This window comes from Babylonia areolata, chromosome 26 (genome assembly GCF_041734735.1).
Source record: "Babylonia areolata isolate BAREFJ2019XMU chromosome 26, ASM4173473v1, whole genome shotgun sequence".
NCBI lineage: Eukaryota > Metazoa > Mollusca > Gastropoda > Neogastropoda > Buccinidae > Babylonia > Babylonia areolata.
Genome location: NC_134901.1, coordinates 30574606 through 30592753, shown reverse-complemented (window position 1 = coordinate 30592753; position 18148 = coordinate 30574606). Strand labels below are relative to the sequence as shown.

Below are 18148 nucleotides of genomic sequence, written 5' to 3'. Positions count from 1 at the left end.
AATTCTGGTATTCAATTATTCCCTCATTTATCTACAATCTCATTTCTGTATTCAGTTACTCCTTCATTTTTCTGCAATCTAATTCGGGTATTCAGTTTTTCTTTCATTTGTTTACAGTCTAAATCCGGTATTCAGTTCTTCCTTCATTTATCTACAGTCTAATTTGAGTATTCAGTTATTGTCTTCATTTGTCTACAATCTAATTCTGGTATTCAGTTATGCCTTGATTTGTCTACATTCTAATTCCGGTGTTATGTTATTCCTTTGTCTACAATCTAATTTCTGTCTTCAGTTTTTCCTTCCTTTGTCTATAATCTAATTCTGGTATTTGGTTATTCATTCATTTGTCTACAATCTAATTCCACTATTCAGTTATTGTTTCATTTGTCTACAATCTTATTCTGATATTCAGTTAATCCTTCATTTGTCTGCACTCTTCAGACAAAGAGAATGCGGATTTTGAGTCGGAGGATGACCGCGCAGCGTGGGAGGAGGAGCAGAAGCGACTGGACCGTCAGTGGTACAGCATGGACCAGGGCTATGACGACGAGTCCAACCCTTTTGCCGGAACCTCTGCCGAGTACACCAAGAAGAAGGAGGAGGAGTTTGAGCAGAGGAAGAAGAAGCGCATGAGCGCTCAGCAGCGACAAATCAACAAGGTGGGCAAAGCTGTGGGAAGTACTCCTGTAGCTGTTCTTGCTGTGAAAATGGAGTTTCTTTCATCTTTTGTGTGTGTGTGTCACTGATGACAGAAAGAACAAATTAAAATGAGAGTACTCTTTGCAGGGAACTTAGATGAATATACCGGCACAGTGTCCGATTACATTTCTTTCTGTGAAAGTGTGTGCATTCCAACAAAAAATATCAAAATATTTTCAAACGACAAAATTTGGTGTTAGGCATTTAGAAGAACATTTGTCCACAAACAACTCTATGAATGTGTGGACCAGACTGCAGAACATCACTGATTACAAAATGACCCACCACACAGTCGACATCACTGACAGAACTCTTCCAGACAAACTGAACACAATATACTCAAGGTTTGACAAACCACTGTCTGCTTCTGACGTGGTTGCACCCAAAATCACCCCCACTCCCCCTTTCATAGTCCAAGAGAATGAAGTCAGACGCTACTTCAGTCATCTGAAAATGAGAAAAGCCGCTGGCCCTGACAACATCTCACCAGGCCTTTCGAGGAAGTGTGCAGTCCAACTATCCTGTGTCTTCACTGACATATTTAACATGTCCCTTCAGTCATGTGTGGTACCACACTGCTTTAAGAAATCAACAATCATTCCTGTTCCAAAGAAAGCACAGCCTAGTTGTCTTAATGATTATCGTCCCGTAGCTATACATCAGTCGTCATGAAAACATTTGAACGCTTGATTCTGCAATTCCTAAAAACTTGCATTCCTCCATCTTTTGATCCCTTTCAGTTTGCCTACAGACCCAACAGATCAGTTGAAGATGCCATTAGCATAGGTCTCTACCACATTCTCAGACATCTCGAAAATCCTAACAGTTATGCTAGGATCCTTTTCATTGACTACAGCTCTGCGTTCAACACAATAGTACCATCAAAACTATATTTTAAACTGAAAGACCTCTCGCTGACTGAATCAATTTGTGCATGGATCGTAGATTTTCTAAGATGCAGACCGCAAGTTGTTAAAGTTGGTGACCTCACCTCCTCCACATGAATTCTCAACATAGGCACCCCACAGGGATGTGTTCTATCCCCACTGTTGTACTCACTATTCACACATGACTGAGCAACTCGTAATGAATGTAACACCATGGTCAAGTTTGCCAGCGATACTACTCTAGAAGGGCTGATTACGAACAGTGATGAGTCAAAATATAGGGAAGAAGTACTAGAACTTGTCAGATGGTGTGATCAAAACAACTTGGAACTCAACGTATCAAAAATAAAAGAATTAATTTTAGATTTCAGGAAGACCAGATCTGACCCCTCACCACTTGTCATTAACCCCTTCACTGCTAGTACGTTTTGCTATGGCCTATGCTGAGAACATTTTCAGAAAAACAAGAAAAACACGCCAATGATTTTAATTTGCTTATATTTAAAAAAAGTACTGAAGATAAGTGCATAAAAGTATATATCAAATGAAAGGAAAATGAACAAAGATTTTGTTTTTGATACTCACATGTTCAAATAATGAGTCAATCTGACAGAAAAATTCCATAAAATGCATTAATAAAAAAAAAAAATTGGGACTGTCATTCCACCATGTAGGTGCTACAATATCAACCATGTTATCAACCTGTCTTTCTTGTGACTGTTGTGATTAACCACACACACTGTCAAGGCTGAGCAACAGTGTCCAGGTGCATAAGACTCCAACACAGTCCACACAAAGAATTAAAAGGGTGTACTCACCCAGGATCTATCACCAGTAAAAACGCTGTGTGTGGTACTTGCAGAAACAGTCTTCAAGACACAGTGCTGGTTTGCTGGGGCAGTCTGGGCAGTAGAACCCCACATCCTTTCTTTGTCCTTTCTTCCAGCAGACTCTGCACCTCCTTTGTGGCCAGGCCTTCTGTGGGGTAGGTGGGATGAAGTGTTGTCCACACAAGACAAACAGCGTGGTCATCTTTAGCAGTGTCTTGGTTACCAAAAATCATGGCACTAATTACATCCTTCTGAAGTCCAGGAGTGTACTGCTGCTGCCTGCTTTTTTGTAGAGGATGTGTGCATTCAGCATGGCAATTTGTAGAAAATGCACACACAGCTATTTGTACCACTTCAGGGTTTTCCTTGTGGCATCATAGGGCTGCAGCTGTTGGTCATGATGGTCCATGGCACCCATGTTTTTGTTGAAATCTAGAATTGCTGGAGGCTTGTTTACTGCCCTTTGGTCTTGCTGCTGCTGGTCTTCAGCTGTAGGTTTGTGGCAAGTTGTTAACTCCAGATGGTCCAGGATGAACATCATGATCATCACCATGCTGCATACCTGAAACACATTGCATAAAAGACTAAGTTTGTTGGGTTTTTAGTTTGTTTTTTGTTTTTTACATATAAAAAGATCATGAAATGGTACCATTTTATTTCTGATTGTTTTCAGAAGCTGAAATACAAACACACACATACCTACCCCACCCCCCACCCCAAACCCCCAAAACACACACCCACTGAAACTGGTTCATGGTATGCCACACCCCCTTCATTCTCTCTTTCTCATACAAAACAAAATGACAACACATCACACACACACACACACACAGACACATACTTCTACAAGTGTTGCATTTACAAAGTAATTTAGGCATACAGTTCTGTATATCATTCTCTGATTTCAGTTTTATAAACATCATCTCTCTCCCCCCCCCCCTCTCTCTCTCTCTCTTACTCACACACACACACATGCCCATTTGTTTAAGAAGTGACGCTTTTTCCAATGGGGTGGAAAAAAGAACAGTGACACCGGCACTGCCGTCCAGTGTTGGACAGTGTGACACTGAGCTCGCACGTGTTTTTGATGTTGGAAACAGTGTGTGTGCAAGAGTTGACGATGAATGTTCGCGGTGTGTGTCAACGCCTGAAAATGTGGTCTGTCAACATAGGCGCAAGAAAAATAATGTACTGAACCAAAATAAAAGTGCTGCTTGTGTAAAAAACAGTAGAATTAAGCCATTGTCTTTTGTTCATTGGAATGTGAATGGGTTGATTTCAAAATTACATGACGGTGACTTTATTTCATATCTTTGCTCGTTTGACTTTGTTTGTTTAGTTGAAACATTTATTGATGATTTTATACCTTCATTATTCCCTGGATACAACAGTTTTTGTATTCCTGCAGTAAAATTCACTGAAAAGGGGAGGCGATCGGGAGGAGTTGTCTGTCTTGTAAAAGATGTTTATGTTCCATACGTAAAGCAAGTTGATGTAAAATCTAATAGTTTTGATGCATTACTTATTGATAAGATATTATTTGGTATTGACAAAGATGTGTTGTTTGTGTACTGTTATGTACCACCCGAAGGTTCCCCATACTATGCATATTTTGACTGTGAAAATGGAATTGCGTTATTGGAAGATTTTTTGATTGATTGTACATTAGCTTACAATGATGTTTATATCTTGCTGTGTGGGGATTTGAATGGCAGGACATGTAATATTTCCCACCACTGCCAGGGAGTTACAGGAGATGAGTTTCAGCGAAGAAGTCACCCAATTAGTATCAATAGACGTTCCGAAGATTCTGTTCTTAACAACTATGGAAAATTGCTGTTGAATATGTGTACTGCACTTGACTTGTGTATAATTAATGGAATGTGTCATGGCGACCAAAATGGCTGCTACACTTATATATCGGATAGTGGATGCAGTGTGAATGATTATTTCATTATGTCTTGTGATATGTATGCATTGTTGTGTGATTCATGTACGTTGTGTGTGTCTGACAGAACTGAATCCGATCATATGCCTGTGGAACTCCGTTTCACAGGCCGGGGTTATGAATTGGAAAACACACAGTTTGAAAATGATTTTGTTTTAGAAAAATTTGTGTGGAGTGACGACTTGGCTGATGTATACATTCATAACATACGTTCAGAAGAATTTAAAGAAAAAATAAACTTAGCAATTAGCCTAATTAGTGTTGATATAAACCAAGCGTTAAGTGTTTTTAATGAATGTATCAAGGATGCTGCTAAACATATGAAGAAACAAATTAGTATCAGTAACAAGTTAAAACCAAAAGATTGGTTTGATGCAGAATGTCGTAGCGCTAGAAAAAATGTTCGTAGGTTGTTCAACAAATTTAGACGTACTCTGGATGTTGATGATCGTCATTGTTTTTGTAAGGCCAGACGGGAATATAAACATTTGCAAAAGAGAAAGCGAAAGCAGTTTAATGATATATTGTTGACAGAATTAATTGCTTCTATCAAAAGTCAGAAAGAATTTTGGAACAATGTTCGTAAAATGTCACTTAAAAGAAAACAGCCAGCTAACAATATTACTGATGATGTTTGGTTTGATCACTTTAAAACCCTTCTAACAAAAGAGGTAAATTCTGATAACGTACTGCAGTGGGAACAAGATGAAGATGAAGAAGATTATTTAAATCGTCCAATCTCGGTAGAAGAAGTGATGTTTGCATTAAGGAAAATTAAGAACCGTAAAGCTGCAGGACCTGATAGTATAATTGGAGAATTGTTAAAATATGCCACTGAATCTGACCTGATTTTGAATTTCTTTGTAACCTTTTTTAACTCGTTATTTGACAGAGGAATCTATCCTGAAAAATGGACCGAATCTATTGTTTTACCACTGTATAAAAAGGGCGATGTAAACAATCCGAATAACTATAGAGGAATTTCTCTTTGTGATGCAAGTAGTAAGTTGTATAGTACAATTATAAATCAGAGACTGCAAGAATGGGTAGAAGAAAACAATATTACAGGTGAATACCAGGCAGGATTTAAACACAACTACTCAACTGTTGATCATATGTTTACTTTGATGGCCTTTATTCAAAAACAGTTTTCTTTGAATCGTAAATTGTATGTGGCTTTTATAGATTTTGAGAAAGCCTTCGATTCCATAAACAGAACAATTCTATGGCCTATTCTTTTAAAAACTGGTGTTCGTGGAAAGTTGTTGAAATGTATTATGAGTATGTATGCGGGTGTGAAAGGAAGGGTTAGATGTGGGGGGAAGATGACTGATTATATTCAATGCACTTCTGGCGTAAAACAAGGTGATGTGTGCAGCCCTGTATTATTTTCTCTTTTTATTAACGAACTAACTTCAGAAGTTGTCAGAAACGGAAAACATGGTGCACAATTTACTGGTGAGATTCTAGAGTTATTCATTCTCCTCTTAGCTGATGATGTTGTGTTGATATCTGAAACTGTGATTGGTTTACAAACACAATTAAATAGTCTATCTAGAGCTGCAAAATCACTTCAGTTGAAAGTAAATATGTCAAAAAGTAACATAATTGTATTTAGAAAAGGTGGATATTTAGGAATTAGGGAAAAATGGACTTATAATGGAATAACGATGCCAGTAGTGAATGTGTATAAATACTTAGGAATATATTTTTCAACAAAATTGAGTTTCACAGTTGCATGTAAAGATCTTGCATGTAGAGCTAAACAAGCATTACTTTGTATTATGAAAAAACTGTCAAGTTTAGAAAATCAATCTTTTGATCTGTTTATTAAATTGTTTGATTCCCAGGTACAACCCATTGTACAATATGGAGCAGAAATTTGGGGTCTCTCTAATGCTGCAGTTTGCTGCGAGAGTGTTCATTTATTTGCACTGAAAAAGTTTCTTGGAGTTACCATGAAAACGCCTAATGATTTAATTTATGGGGAAACAAAAAGATATCCGATACATCTCAATTCCGCAGTAAGATGTATTCGCTATTGGTTGAAAATAACACAAATGGAAGATTCAAGGTTGCCGAAAAAAGCATTAAATATGTTATATGATTTAGATTTGAGGGGTAAGGTAAACTGGGTATCAAAGGTTAGGGTTAGATTATATGAACTGGGATTTGGTTATGTTTGGTTACAGCAGGGGGTAGGGGACATAAAGGGATTTATTAGTGCACTCCGAACAAGATTAATTGACTGTAGATGGCAAGATTGGTCTTATCATGTTCAAGATAGCGATAGGTTTGAGTTTTACAGACAGTTCATTTCTATACACTCTATTCCTACTTATCTGTCAATGAAAATGGATAAGCATTTGAAACATATCACAACCAGGTTCCGATTTGGAATTTCTGACATATTTCTTCATCATTATCGTTATCGAAAGTCCAGTGTCTCTGATCTTAGTTGTCCTTTATGCAGACGTGCTGAAGAAACCGAACTTCACTTTGTGTTGTGTTGCCCTGCTTTGAATGACCTTAGACATGAGTGGATTCCACAAAAATATTATAGACACCCTACTTTATTTCGACTTGCCATGCTTATGTCATCAACTAACGAAACTGTTATAAAACAGTTTGCTATTTACTTATATAAGGCTTTTAAGTTTCGCAGTGTATTATGTAGTTAATCATTATTAGTTGTGCATTATCCAATTTGTGGATTATCATTTGCAGTTTATCATTCACTTCTGTAATTTGCAAGGTTTTGATTTTGAATGTTGATTCACTGTACCCCCTTCATGAGGGGCCATGGCCTTTATTGAATAAACTATCCGTATCCGTATCCGTATCCGTATCACACACACACACACACACACACACACACACACACACAACAACAATAACAACAACAACAACAAACCAATACACACTCAGGAACGAACACACAGAAAGCTGCAGGCGAGCGACACACGCTGTCATCAACAATGAGCCAGCCAGCAAGCCACGCCCCCCTGGGCTGTGATGGTCAGACACAGTACCCACGTGACTGACCCTCTCTCACTCACACACACTGATCAGTGACTGACGAAGCCACTTACCACAGCTAACACATTCAAAACACACACAATGCAGTCATATTCATTGTTACAACAAACAAAGCAAATAATAAATTGACAAACCTCGAAAACACCCACCTGCATCTTGAATCAGCTGAGCTTGTCTGTCTTCAGTTTCGTCAAGCAACTCCCCCTCCACCCCCCTCCATTGTCAAAATCAGCGTCTTCGGCATCAACTTCACGCAGTTCTGTCTCATTCAGTCCACAATCTTCATCTCTACTGTTTGCATCGCGAAAGAATTCTTTCAATACAAGTGCAAGTGTTGGGGTTTGTCTGCGTTCAGCCATGGCTTTGCAAACACAACTTGAGCTTCGTACAAACTTGCAAAACTTTCGCCTTAAATATGACAATCCAATGAATAATTTTAGCTTATGGAACTCAGGAGATAAAGAGCTCTCAGGGGAGCTAATTTAATGGTTAGCAGACTGTATTTTCTGCAATGCGGGACTCGAAACATAGAACGTTGTAACATGACATACGGCGCACGTCAATACAGCATTGGTGAGCGACATTTCATGACGTACGCCGTACGTCAACAGCGCAGTCAAGAGGTTAAAGACAAGCAAGTAGAGATCATCAGTGAATTTAAATTTCTCGGACTGATCATTTCCAACGATTTAAATGGGAGAAAAATACGGAAAAAATTGTTAAGAAAGCACAACAGCGCCTGTACTTTCTTCAGCACCTCAAAAAGTTCGGAATTAGAAAAGAGTTCATGGTTTATTTCTACCAAGCAGTCATTGAAAGCGTGTTAACCTTTGCTATTACTGTTTGGTATGGAAACATTTCCAAGGCAGAAGTCGAAGCCCTAACAGAATTGTAAAAACTGCCACCAAGATCACTGGGGCTGATTACCTTCTCTAGAAGACATATATTATAGGCGGCTACTCAAAAAAGCAAAATCAATCAGCCAGGATGAATCACATCCAGCTTTTGGGATTTTTGAGATGCTCCCCTCTGGTCGACGGTACAGAAATATTAGGACGAAAACCAATTGCTTCGCCAATAGCTTTTTCCCGAAAGCTGTCAGTGCCCTGTCTCTCGAACAAATCCAGTCTGATAACTGGAATTGTGCAATCAACAACCATCTACCTGAAGATCTAGCCATCAGCGCCATCCGCATGTAATATGCGGCTTCTGTTCAAATGTGTGTGTGTGTGTGAGTGTTTGTGTGTGTGTGTGTGTGTGTGTGTGTGTGTGTGTGTAGTGCATGCATGTGTGAGTATGCACAAGTTGTTTTTTTTATTGATATGCACTTGTATGTATCCTGATTTCTGTATCTGTGTTTGTGTATGTTTTTCGATTTGTGTGTTCGTACATTGTTATGTACTATCCCCCCCAATATTCCTTGTGACCTCGGTACACTTGGTAATAAAGACATATTCTATTCTATTCTATTCTATTCTATTCTCTCTCTCTCTCTCTCTCTCTCTCTCTCTCTCTGTATGTGTTACCCACACAACTTACCCACATTCATATTTATGTAGCCTTAAGAATGGAGGTCATGTTCAGATTTTTTCCTCGTGCATTATATAAGTTCATTTCAGGTTAGACTGTAATTTCTGTTCTAAAATTTCACCATTTGCAGATTACATTCATGGGGATTGCAGAGGAGATTAAATTGGCAACAAGCCTGTCTTGAAGTGCTTTCTTTGACTGTTGAGAAAATACTTTTTGATTATGATGCCTCTAGTAAAAGTAAAAAAGTTACATGGGAGAAGAAAAAGACCCAATCCTCACACCCATATAGAAATATTTATGACAGACACAGGGCCTTATGTTGAAGATTATGAATGATATGCACACACAGTGAGACACGCTCTCTCTCTCACACACACACACACAGAGATTTTGAGCGAAAGCCAAACCACCTCAGCACTTTGTTGAACATCAGAACCACCCCTTGTGGGGCCCCATCTGTTGACAGGACATAGAAATGTGGGAGACGAACCGCATGCTGCGCAGTGGCGTGGTGGCCAAGACCAATTTTGACGAGGACTTTGAGGAGGAGAACGCGGCCCGTGTGCACCTCCTGGTTCACAACATGGTGCCCCCGTTTCTGGACGGCCGCATCGTCTTCACGAAACAGCCCGAGCCTGTGGTGCCCATCAAGGTTAGAGGGCAGAGAGTAGAGATCAGATCAGATTGTGTCTTCCTTGCTGAGGGGCTGCAGGGTCAGAAATGCTGAGAGCATAGGGATGAGAATACATTGTGTCTTTCTTACCAGGGGGACTGCAGGGTCAGAAATGCTCAGAGCATAGGGATGAGAATAGATTGTGTCTTTCTTACCAGGGGGACTGCAGGGTCAGAAATGCTCAGGGCATAGAGATGAGAATAGATTGTGTCTTTCTTACCAAGGGGACTGCAGGCCTAGAAATGCTTAGAGCAAAGAGATGAGAACAGATTGTGTCTTTCTTACCAAGGGGACTGCAGGGCTAGAAATGCTTAGAGCAAAGAGATGAGAACAGATTGTGTCTTTCTTACCAAGGGGACTGCGGGGCTAGAAATGCTTAGAGCAAAGAGATGAGAACAGACTGTGTCTTTCTTACCAAGGGGACTGCAGGCCTAGAAATGCTTAGAGCATAGAGATCAGAACATATTGTGTCTTTCTTACTAAGGGGACTGCAGGGCTAGAAATGCTTAGAGCATAGAGATCAGAACATATTGTGTCTTTCTTACTAAGGGGACTGCAGGGCTAGAAATGCTTAGAGCATAGAGATCAGAACATATTGTGTCTTTCTTACTAAGGGGACTGCAGGGCTAGAAATGCTTAGAGCAAGGAGATCAGAACAGATTGTGTCTTTCTTACTAAGGGGACTGCAGGGCTAGAAATGATCAGAGGACAGAGGGTAGAGATCAGAACAGAATCTGTCTTCCTTACCAAGGGGTCACAGGGCTAGAAATTCTCAGAGCATAGACATCAGAACAGAATCTGTCTTCCTTACCAAAGGGACTGCAGGGCTAGAAATGCTCAGAGGGCAGAGCGTAGAGATGAGAACAGAATCTGTCTTCCTTACCAAATGAACTGCAGGACTAGAAATTCTCTGATAATTTTTGTTGTTGTCTTGGGTACAAGAAGAATTGGATGGGGGTGTGTGTGGAGTCCTGACTGGGACTACAAGGGTAAGAGTTGTGTTGTAGTGCAGTTTGGGTCAGATGGGGCTGCAGAGAGTGAGGGAGAAAGCTGATGAGTGAAAGACTTGTCTGTTGATGAGTGGTGGGACAAACACAGAAACAGGTCTGCCTGTTGTTGCTAGCAAGGTCAGAGCACAGAGAAATACAGTGCTGATTGTTTCAGAGAGGAAGGGAATGGAGATAGTGAGAAAGTTCATCAGTGAAAGTCCATTATTTCATTCAGTGTCATGACAAGGTAAACAGGTCCTTTCCCTGTTTCCTTACATGTGCAACAGTATATCTTTGTATTCAGCTGTGACAGTAATGTTTGTCAAAGGAAAAGAATTGTTCTCTGTAACCCACCATGTTTTTGACATGGGGTAGTGAGAAAGTTATCGGGGGAAAAAAGTTTCCTGGTTCAGCGCTATACAAGGGAAAAATAATCCCTTGTCAGATGAATTGATTACTTTTCACCAGCCAGTAACTCACAGCACATGCCAGAATTTTGTACACATGTATGTGTTTGTGTGTATGGCTGTGCAGGATCCTACGTCAGACATGGCCATCGTTGCCAGGAAAGGCAGCTTAGCGGTGCGGACGTACCGAGAACAGGCGGAGCGGAAGAAGGCACAGGCCAAGCACTGGGAGCTGGCTGGCACACGGCTGGGAAACCTGCTGGGTGTGGAGAAGAAGGAGGAGGTCAGTCCTGTGGGAGATTGGGATGGTGGGTGGCTGATGGGGGCTGTGTGTGTGGAGGGGTCGAGGGTGCGGGGGAGGGGGGGTATGTGTGTGTGTGTGTGTGTGTGTGTGTTTTGATTGTATATCTGTGTGTGTGTGTGTGTGTGTGAGTGTTTTGCTTGTATCTGTGTGTGTGTGTGTGTGTGTGTGTGTGTGTGTGTGTGTTATGTTGTTTGTGTTGGTGTGTGTATGTTTGTGTGTGTGTGTGTGTGTGTTATGTTGTTGTTGTTGTTGTGTGTGTGTGTGTGTTAGTGAGTGAGTGAGTGTGGTGCTTGTATGTGTGTGTGATTGGTGCCTGTGCACATGAGTGTGTTTGTGTGTGTGTGTGTGTGTGTGTGTAATGCATGTGTGTGTGAGTTCGTGTCAGTGTGTGATGGGTGCCTGTACACGTGTGTGTGTGTGCGCGCGCTCGCACGCGCGCGCATTTGAGATGAAAAACAGCTTGGAGACAGATTTCAAACATCAGCATCATCAGAATCACACATCAAAGGAAATCCTGCAGCTAACCTCACAGAATGGTAAGTCCAGGCAGATTGTTTTCCTTGAATTAACCCCTTCACTGCTAGTACATTTTGCTACAGCCTATGCTGAGAAAATTTTCAGAAAAACATGCCAATGATTTTAATTTGCTTATATTTCAAAAAGTACTGAAGATAAATGCATAAAAGTACTATCAAATGAAAGGAAAATGAACCAAGATTTTGTTTTTAATACTCACATGTTCAAATAATGAGTCAATCTGACACAAAAATTTCTTAAAATGCAATAAAAAAAAATTGGGACTGTCATTCCATCATGTAGGTGCTACAATATCAACCAGGTTATCAACCAGTCTTTCTTGTGACTTGTGATCAACCACACACACTGTCAAAGCTGAGCAACAGTGTCCAGATCCATAAGACCCCAACACAGTCTACACAAAGAATGAAAAAGGTGTATTCACCCAGCATCTATTGCCAGTAAAAACACTGTGTGTGGTACTTGCAGAAACAGTCTTCAAAACACAGTGCTGGTTTGTTGGGGCAGTCTGGGCAGTAGAACCTCACATCCTTTCTTTGCCCTTGCTTCCAGCAGACTCTGCACCTCCTTTGTAGCCGGGCTTTCTGTGGAGTAGGTGGGATGACATCAGTGAAGTGTCGTCCACACAGACGAACAGCGTGGTCATCTTTAGCGCTGTCTGGGTCTTGGTCACTAAAAATCATGGCACTAATTACATCCTTCTGGAAGTCCAGGAGTGTACTGCTGTTGCCTGCTTTTTTTTTGTAGAGGATGTGTGCTTTCAGCATGGCAATTTGTAGAAAATGCACACAAGCTATTTGTACCACTTCAGGGGTTTCCTTGCGGCATCGTAGGGCTGCAGTTGTTGGTCATGATGGTCCATGGCACCCATGTTTTTGTTGCAATCCAGAATTGCTGGAGGCTTGTTTTCTGCCCTTTGGTCTTGCTGCTGCTGGTCTTCAGTTGTAGGTTTGTGGCAAGTTGTCAACTCCAGATGGTCCAGGACGAACATCATGATCATCACCACACTGCATACCTGAAACACATTGCATAAAAGACTAAGTTTGTTGAGTTTTTTTAATAAATTTTTTTTTTTTAATAAATTTTTTTTACATATAAAAAGGTTATGAAATGGTACCATTTTATTTCTGTTTTCAGAAGCTGAAATACAAACACACACACACCTACCCACCTGTACCCCCAACCCCCAATACACAAACACTGAAACTGGTTCATGGTATGACACACCCCCTTCATTTTCTCTTTCTTATCCAAAACAAAATGACCACACACACACACACACACACACACACACACACACACACACACACACACACACACACACACACTTGTACAAGTGTTGCATTTCCAAAGTAATTTAGGCATACAATTCTGTTTATCATTCTCTGATTTCAGTTTTGCAAAAAATCATTTCTTCCTTCCCCCCCCCCCCCCCCACTCTCTCTCTCTCTCTCTCTCTCTCTCTCACACACACACACAACAACAACAACAACAACAAACCAATACACACTCAGGAACGAATTCACAGAAAGCTCTAGGCGAGTGACACACGCTGTCATCAACAAGGAGCCAGCCAGCGAGCCACACCTCCTTGCGCTATGTTGGTCACATACAGTACACACGTGACTGACTCTCTCTCACACACACACACACTGATCAGTGACTGACGAAGCTACTTACCACAGCTAACACATTCAAAACACACACAAATGCAGTTATATTCATTGTTACAACACACAGAAAGCAAATAATAAACTGACAAACCTTGTAAACACCCACCTGCATCTTGAATCAGCTGAGCTTGTCTGTGTTCATTTTCAAGCAACCCCACCTCCCACCCCCATCCATGTCAAAATCGGTGTCTTCAGCAGCAACTTCACGCAGTTCTGTCTCATTCAGTCCACAATCTTCATCTCTACTATTTGCATCATGAAAGATTTCTTCCAATATTTGTGCAAGTGTTGGGGTTTGTCTGCGTTCAGCCATGGCTTTGCAAACACAACTTGAGCTTCGTACAAACTTGCAAAACTTTCGCCATAAATATGACAATAGGTGAATATTTTTAGCTTGTGGAACTCAGGAGATAAAGCGCTCTCAGGGGAGCTAATTTAATGGTTAGCAGACTGTATTTTCTGTAATGCGGTACTCAAAACATAGAACGTTGTACACATGTCGTACAGCGTATGTCAGTACAGCATTGGTGAGCGACATTTCATGACGTATGCTGTACGTCAACAGTGCAGTCAAGAGGTTAAAGAAAGATTACATTTTTGGGTTGTTGTTTTTTGTTGGCTTCTATTTTCATGTGTCTGTGTGGTGTGTAGCAAGATGAGTGGAAAAAGGAGGATCTGAAGTCAGCTAGTGGTGTACAGTGTCAGGTAGAACAGTGCATTGTGCACAATAAAGCCAGGTAGAACAGCTGGTGGTGTACAATAAAGCCAGGTAGAACAGCTGGTGGTGTACAGTGTTAGGTAGAACAGTGTGTTGTGCACAATAAAGCCAGGTAGAACAGCTGATGGTGTACAATGAAGCCAGGAAGAACAGTTGGTGGTGTACAATGAAGCCAGGTAGAACAGTGCGTTGTGCACAATAAAGCCAGGTAGAACAGCTGATGGTGTACAATGAAGCCAGGAAGAACAGTTGGTGGTGTACAATGAAGCCAGGTAGAACAGTGCGTTGTGCACAATAAAGCCAGGTAGAACAGCTGGTGGTGTACAATAAAGCCAGATAGAAGAGCTGGTGGTGTACAGTAAAGCCAGGTACAACAGCTGGTGTGTACAGTAAAGCCAGGTAGAAGAGCTGGTGGTGTACAGTAAAGCCAGGTAAAACAGCTGGTGGGGTACAGTAAAGCGGGGTAGAACACCTGGTGGTGTAAAATAAAGCCGGGTAGAACAGCTGGTGGTGTACAATAAAGCCTGGTACAGCAGCTGGTGGTGTACAGTAAAGCCAGGTAGATCAGCTAGTGATGTACAATAAAACCATGTGGAACAGCTAGTGGTGTACAACAATACCAGGTAGAACAGCTGGTGGTGTACAAAAAAGCCAGGTAAAAGAGCAGGTAGTTGTAAAGCCAGGTGGAACAGCTTGTGGTGTGCAATAAACCCAGGTAGAACAGCAGGTAGTTGTGTTCAATAAAACCAGGTAGAACAGCAGGTAGTTATGTTCAATAGAACCAGGTAGAACAGAAGGTAGTTGTTTTCAATAAAACCAGGTAGAACAACAGGTAGTTGTGTTCAAGAAAACCAGGTAGAAAAGCAGGTAGTTGTGTTCAATAAAGCCAGGTAAAACAGCAGGTAGTTGTATTCAAGAAAACCAGGTAGAACAGCAGGTAGTTGTGTTCAAGAAAACCAGGTAGAACAGCAGGTAGTTGTGTTCAATAGAACCAGGTAGAACAGCAGGTAGTAGGTAGTTGTGTTCAATAGAACCAGGTAGAACAGCAGGTAGTTATGTTCAATAAAGCCAGGTAGAACAGCAGGTAGTTCTGTTCAATAAAGCCAGGTAGAACAGCAGCTAGTGGTGTGCAATAAAGTCAGGTAAAACAGCAACTAGTAGTGAGCAATAAAGCCAGGTAAAACAGTTGCTAGTTGTGCACAATAAAGTCAGGTAGAACAGCACCTAGTGGTGTGCAATAACATCAGGTAGTGGTGCACAATAACTTCAGGTAGTGGTGCGCAATAACTTCAGGTAGAACAGCTAGTGGTGCGCAATAACGTCAGGTAGAACAGCCAGTGGTGCGCAGTAATGCCAGGTAGAACAGTTAGTGGTGCACAATAAAGCCAGGTAGAACAGCTAGTGGTGCACAATAAAGCCAGGTAGAACAGCTGGTGGTGTACAATAAAGCTGGGAACAACAGCTGGGTGTGTACAGTAAAGCCGGGTAGAACAGCTGGTGGTGTACAGTAAAGCCGGGTAAAACAGCTGGTGGTGTGCAGTAAAGCCGCGTAGAACAGCTGGTGTTGTACAGTAAAGCCGTGTAGAACAGCTGGTGGTGTACAATAAAGCCAGGTACAACAGCTGGTGGTGTACAATAAAGCCGGGTAAAACAGCTGGTGGTGTACAGTAAAGCCGGGTAGAACAGCTGGTGGTGTACAGTAAAGCCGGGTAGAACAGCTGGTTGTGTACAGTGAAGCCGGGTAAAACAGCTGGTGGTGTACAGTAAAGCCGGGTAGAACAGCTGGTGGTGTACAGTAAAGCCGGGTAGAACAGCTGGTGGTGTACAATAAAACCAGGTAGAACAGCTGGTGGTGTACAACAATACCAGGTAGAACAGCTGGTGGTGTACAAAAAAGCCAGGTAGAACAGCAGGTAGTTTTAAAGTCAGGTGTTACAGCTTGTGGTTTGCAATAACCCCAGGTAGAACAGCAGGTAGTTGTGTTCAATAAACCCAGGTAGAACAGCAGGTAGTTGTTTTCAATAAAACCAGGTAGAACAGCAGGTAGTTATGTTCAATAAAGCCAGGTAGAACAGCAGGTAGTTGTGTTCAATAAAGTCAGGTAGAACAGCAGCTAGTGGTGTGCAATAAAGTCAGGTAGAACAGCAGCTACTTGCGTTCAATAAAGCCAGGTAAAACAGTTGCTAGTTGTGCACTATAAAGTCAGGTAGAACAGCTAGTGGTGCGCAACAACGTCAGGTAGAACAGCTAGTGGTGCACAATAACGCCAGGGTAGAACAGCTAGTGGTGCACAATAACGCCAGGAAGAACAGCTAGTGGTGTACAATAAAGCCGGGTACAAGAGCTGGTGGTGTACAATAAAGCCAGGTACAACAGCTGGTGGTGTACAATAAAGCCAGGTACAACAGCTGGTGGTGTACAATAAAGCCGGGTAGATCAGCTGGTGGTGTACAGTAAAGCTGAGTAGAACAGCTGGTGGTGTACAGTAAACACAGGTACAACAGCTGGTGGTGTACAATAAAGCCGGGTAGAACAGCTGGTGGTGTACAATAAAGTCAGGTAGAACAGCTGGTGGTGTACAGTAAAGCCGGGTACAACAGCTGGTGGTGTACAAAAAGCCAGATACAATAGCTGGTGGTGTACGATAAAGCCAGGTAGAACAGCTGGTGGTGTACAATAAAGCTGGGTACAACAGCTGGTGGTGTACAATAAAGTCGGGTACAACAGCTAGTGGTGTACAATAAAGCCAGGTAGGACAGCTGGTGGTGTACAGTAAAGCCAGATACAAGATCTGGTGGTGTACAGTAAAGCCGGGTAGAACAGCTGGTGGTGTACAAAAAGCCAGATACAATAGCTGGTGGTGCACAATATAGCCAGGTAGAACAGCTGGTGGTGCACAATAAAATGAAGCACCATACAGTGTAATCCAGGTGTGTCTGTGTGTTGTGCAGGAGGACGAGCGGAAAGAGGAGGACTTGAAGGCGGAGCATAGGTTCTCAGAGGTAATGTCTGACAAAAACGAGGCAGTCAGTGAGTTTGCCCAGCGCCGAACCATCACCCAGCAGCGACAGTACCTGCCCATCTTCGCTGTCAGGACAGAGGTCAGTGTACTGCTTTCACTTCCTCCCAGTTCTTTGTGTGTGTCTTGTCTTTCATCCCAGTTCTTTGTGTGTGTCTTGTCTTTCATCCCAGTTCTTTGTGTGTGTCTTGTCTTTCATCCCAGATCTTTGTGTGTGTCTCCCAGTTCTTTGTGTGTCTTGTCTTTCATCCCAGTTCTTTGTGTGTGTCTTGTCTTTGATCCCAGATCTTTGTGTGTGTCTCCCAGTTCTTTGTGTGTGTCTTGTCTTTCATTTTAGTTCTTTGTGTGTGTCTTGTCTTTCATCCCAGTTCTTTGTGTGTGTCTTGTCTTTCATCCCAGTTCTTTGTGTGTGGCTTGTCTTTCATCCCAGTTCTTTGTGTGTCTCCCAGTTCTTTGTGTGTCTTGTCTTTCATCCCAGTTCTTTGTGTGTGTCTTGTCTTTGATCCCAGATCTTTGTGTGTGTCTCCCAGTTCTTTGTGTGTGTCTTGTCTTTCATCCTAGTTCTTTGTGTGTGTCTTGTCTTTCATACCAGATCTTTGTGTGTGTCTCCCAGTTCTTTGTGTGTGTCTTGTCTTTCATCCTAGTTCTTTGTGTGTGTCTTGTCTTTGATCGCAGATCTTTGTGTGTGTCTCCCAGTTCTTTGTGTGTCTTGTCTTTCATCCCAGTTCTTTGTGTGTCTCTTGTCTTTCATCCCGCTTCTTTGTGTGTGTCTTGTCTTTCATCCCAGATCTTTGTGTGTGTCTTGTCTTTCATCCCAGTTCTTTGTGTGTGTCTTGTCTTTCATCCCACTTCTTTGTGTGTGTCTTGTCTTTCATCCCAGATCTTTGTGTGT

At 41.8% G+C, this 18148-nt stretch overlaps 1 protein-coding gene across 2 annotated transcripts in view; it reads left to right on the top strand.

The window, feature by feature from the left end:
- LOC143300772 (pre-mRNA-splicing factor ATP-dependent RNA helicase PRP16-like) overlaps positions 1 to 18148 on the top strand; it is a 148826-nt gene that overhangs the window by 43955 nt on the left and 86723 nt on the right. For both annotated transcript variants that reach the window (XM_076614701.1, XM_076614700.1), the window contains 4 exons: positions 442 to 659; positions 9403 to 9588; positions 11133 to 11288; positions 17189 to 17338. In XM_076614701.1, coding sequence (XP_076470816.1) covers positions 442 to 659; positions 9403 to 9588; positions 11133 to 11288; positions 17189 to 17338 — 710 coding nt within the window. The remainder of the gene's footprint in view (positions 1 to 441; positions 660 to 9402; positions 9589 to 11132; positions 11289 to 17188; positions 17339 to 18148) is intronic.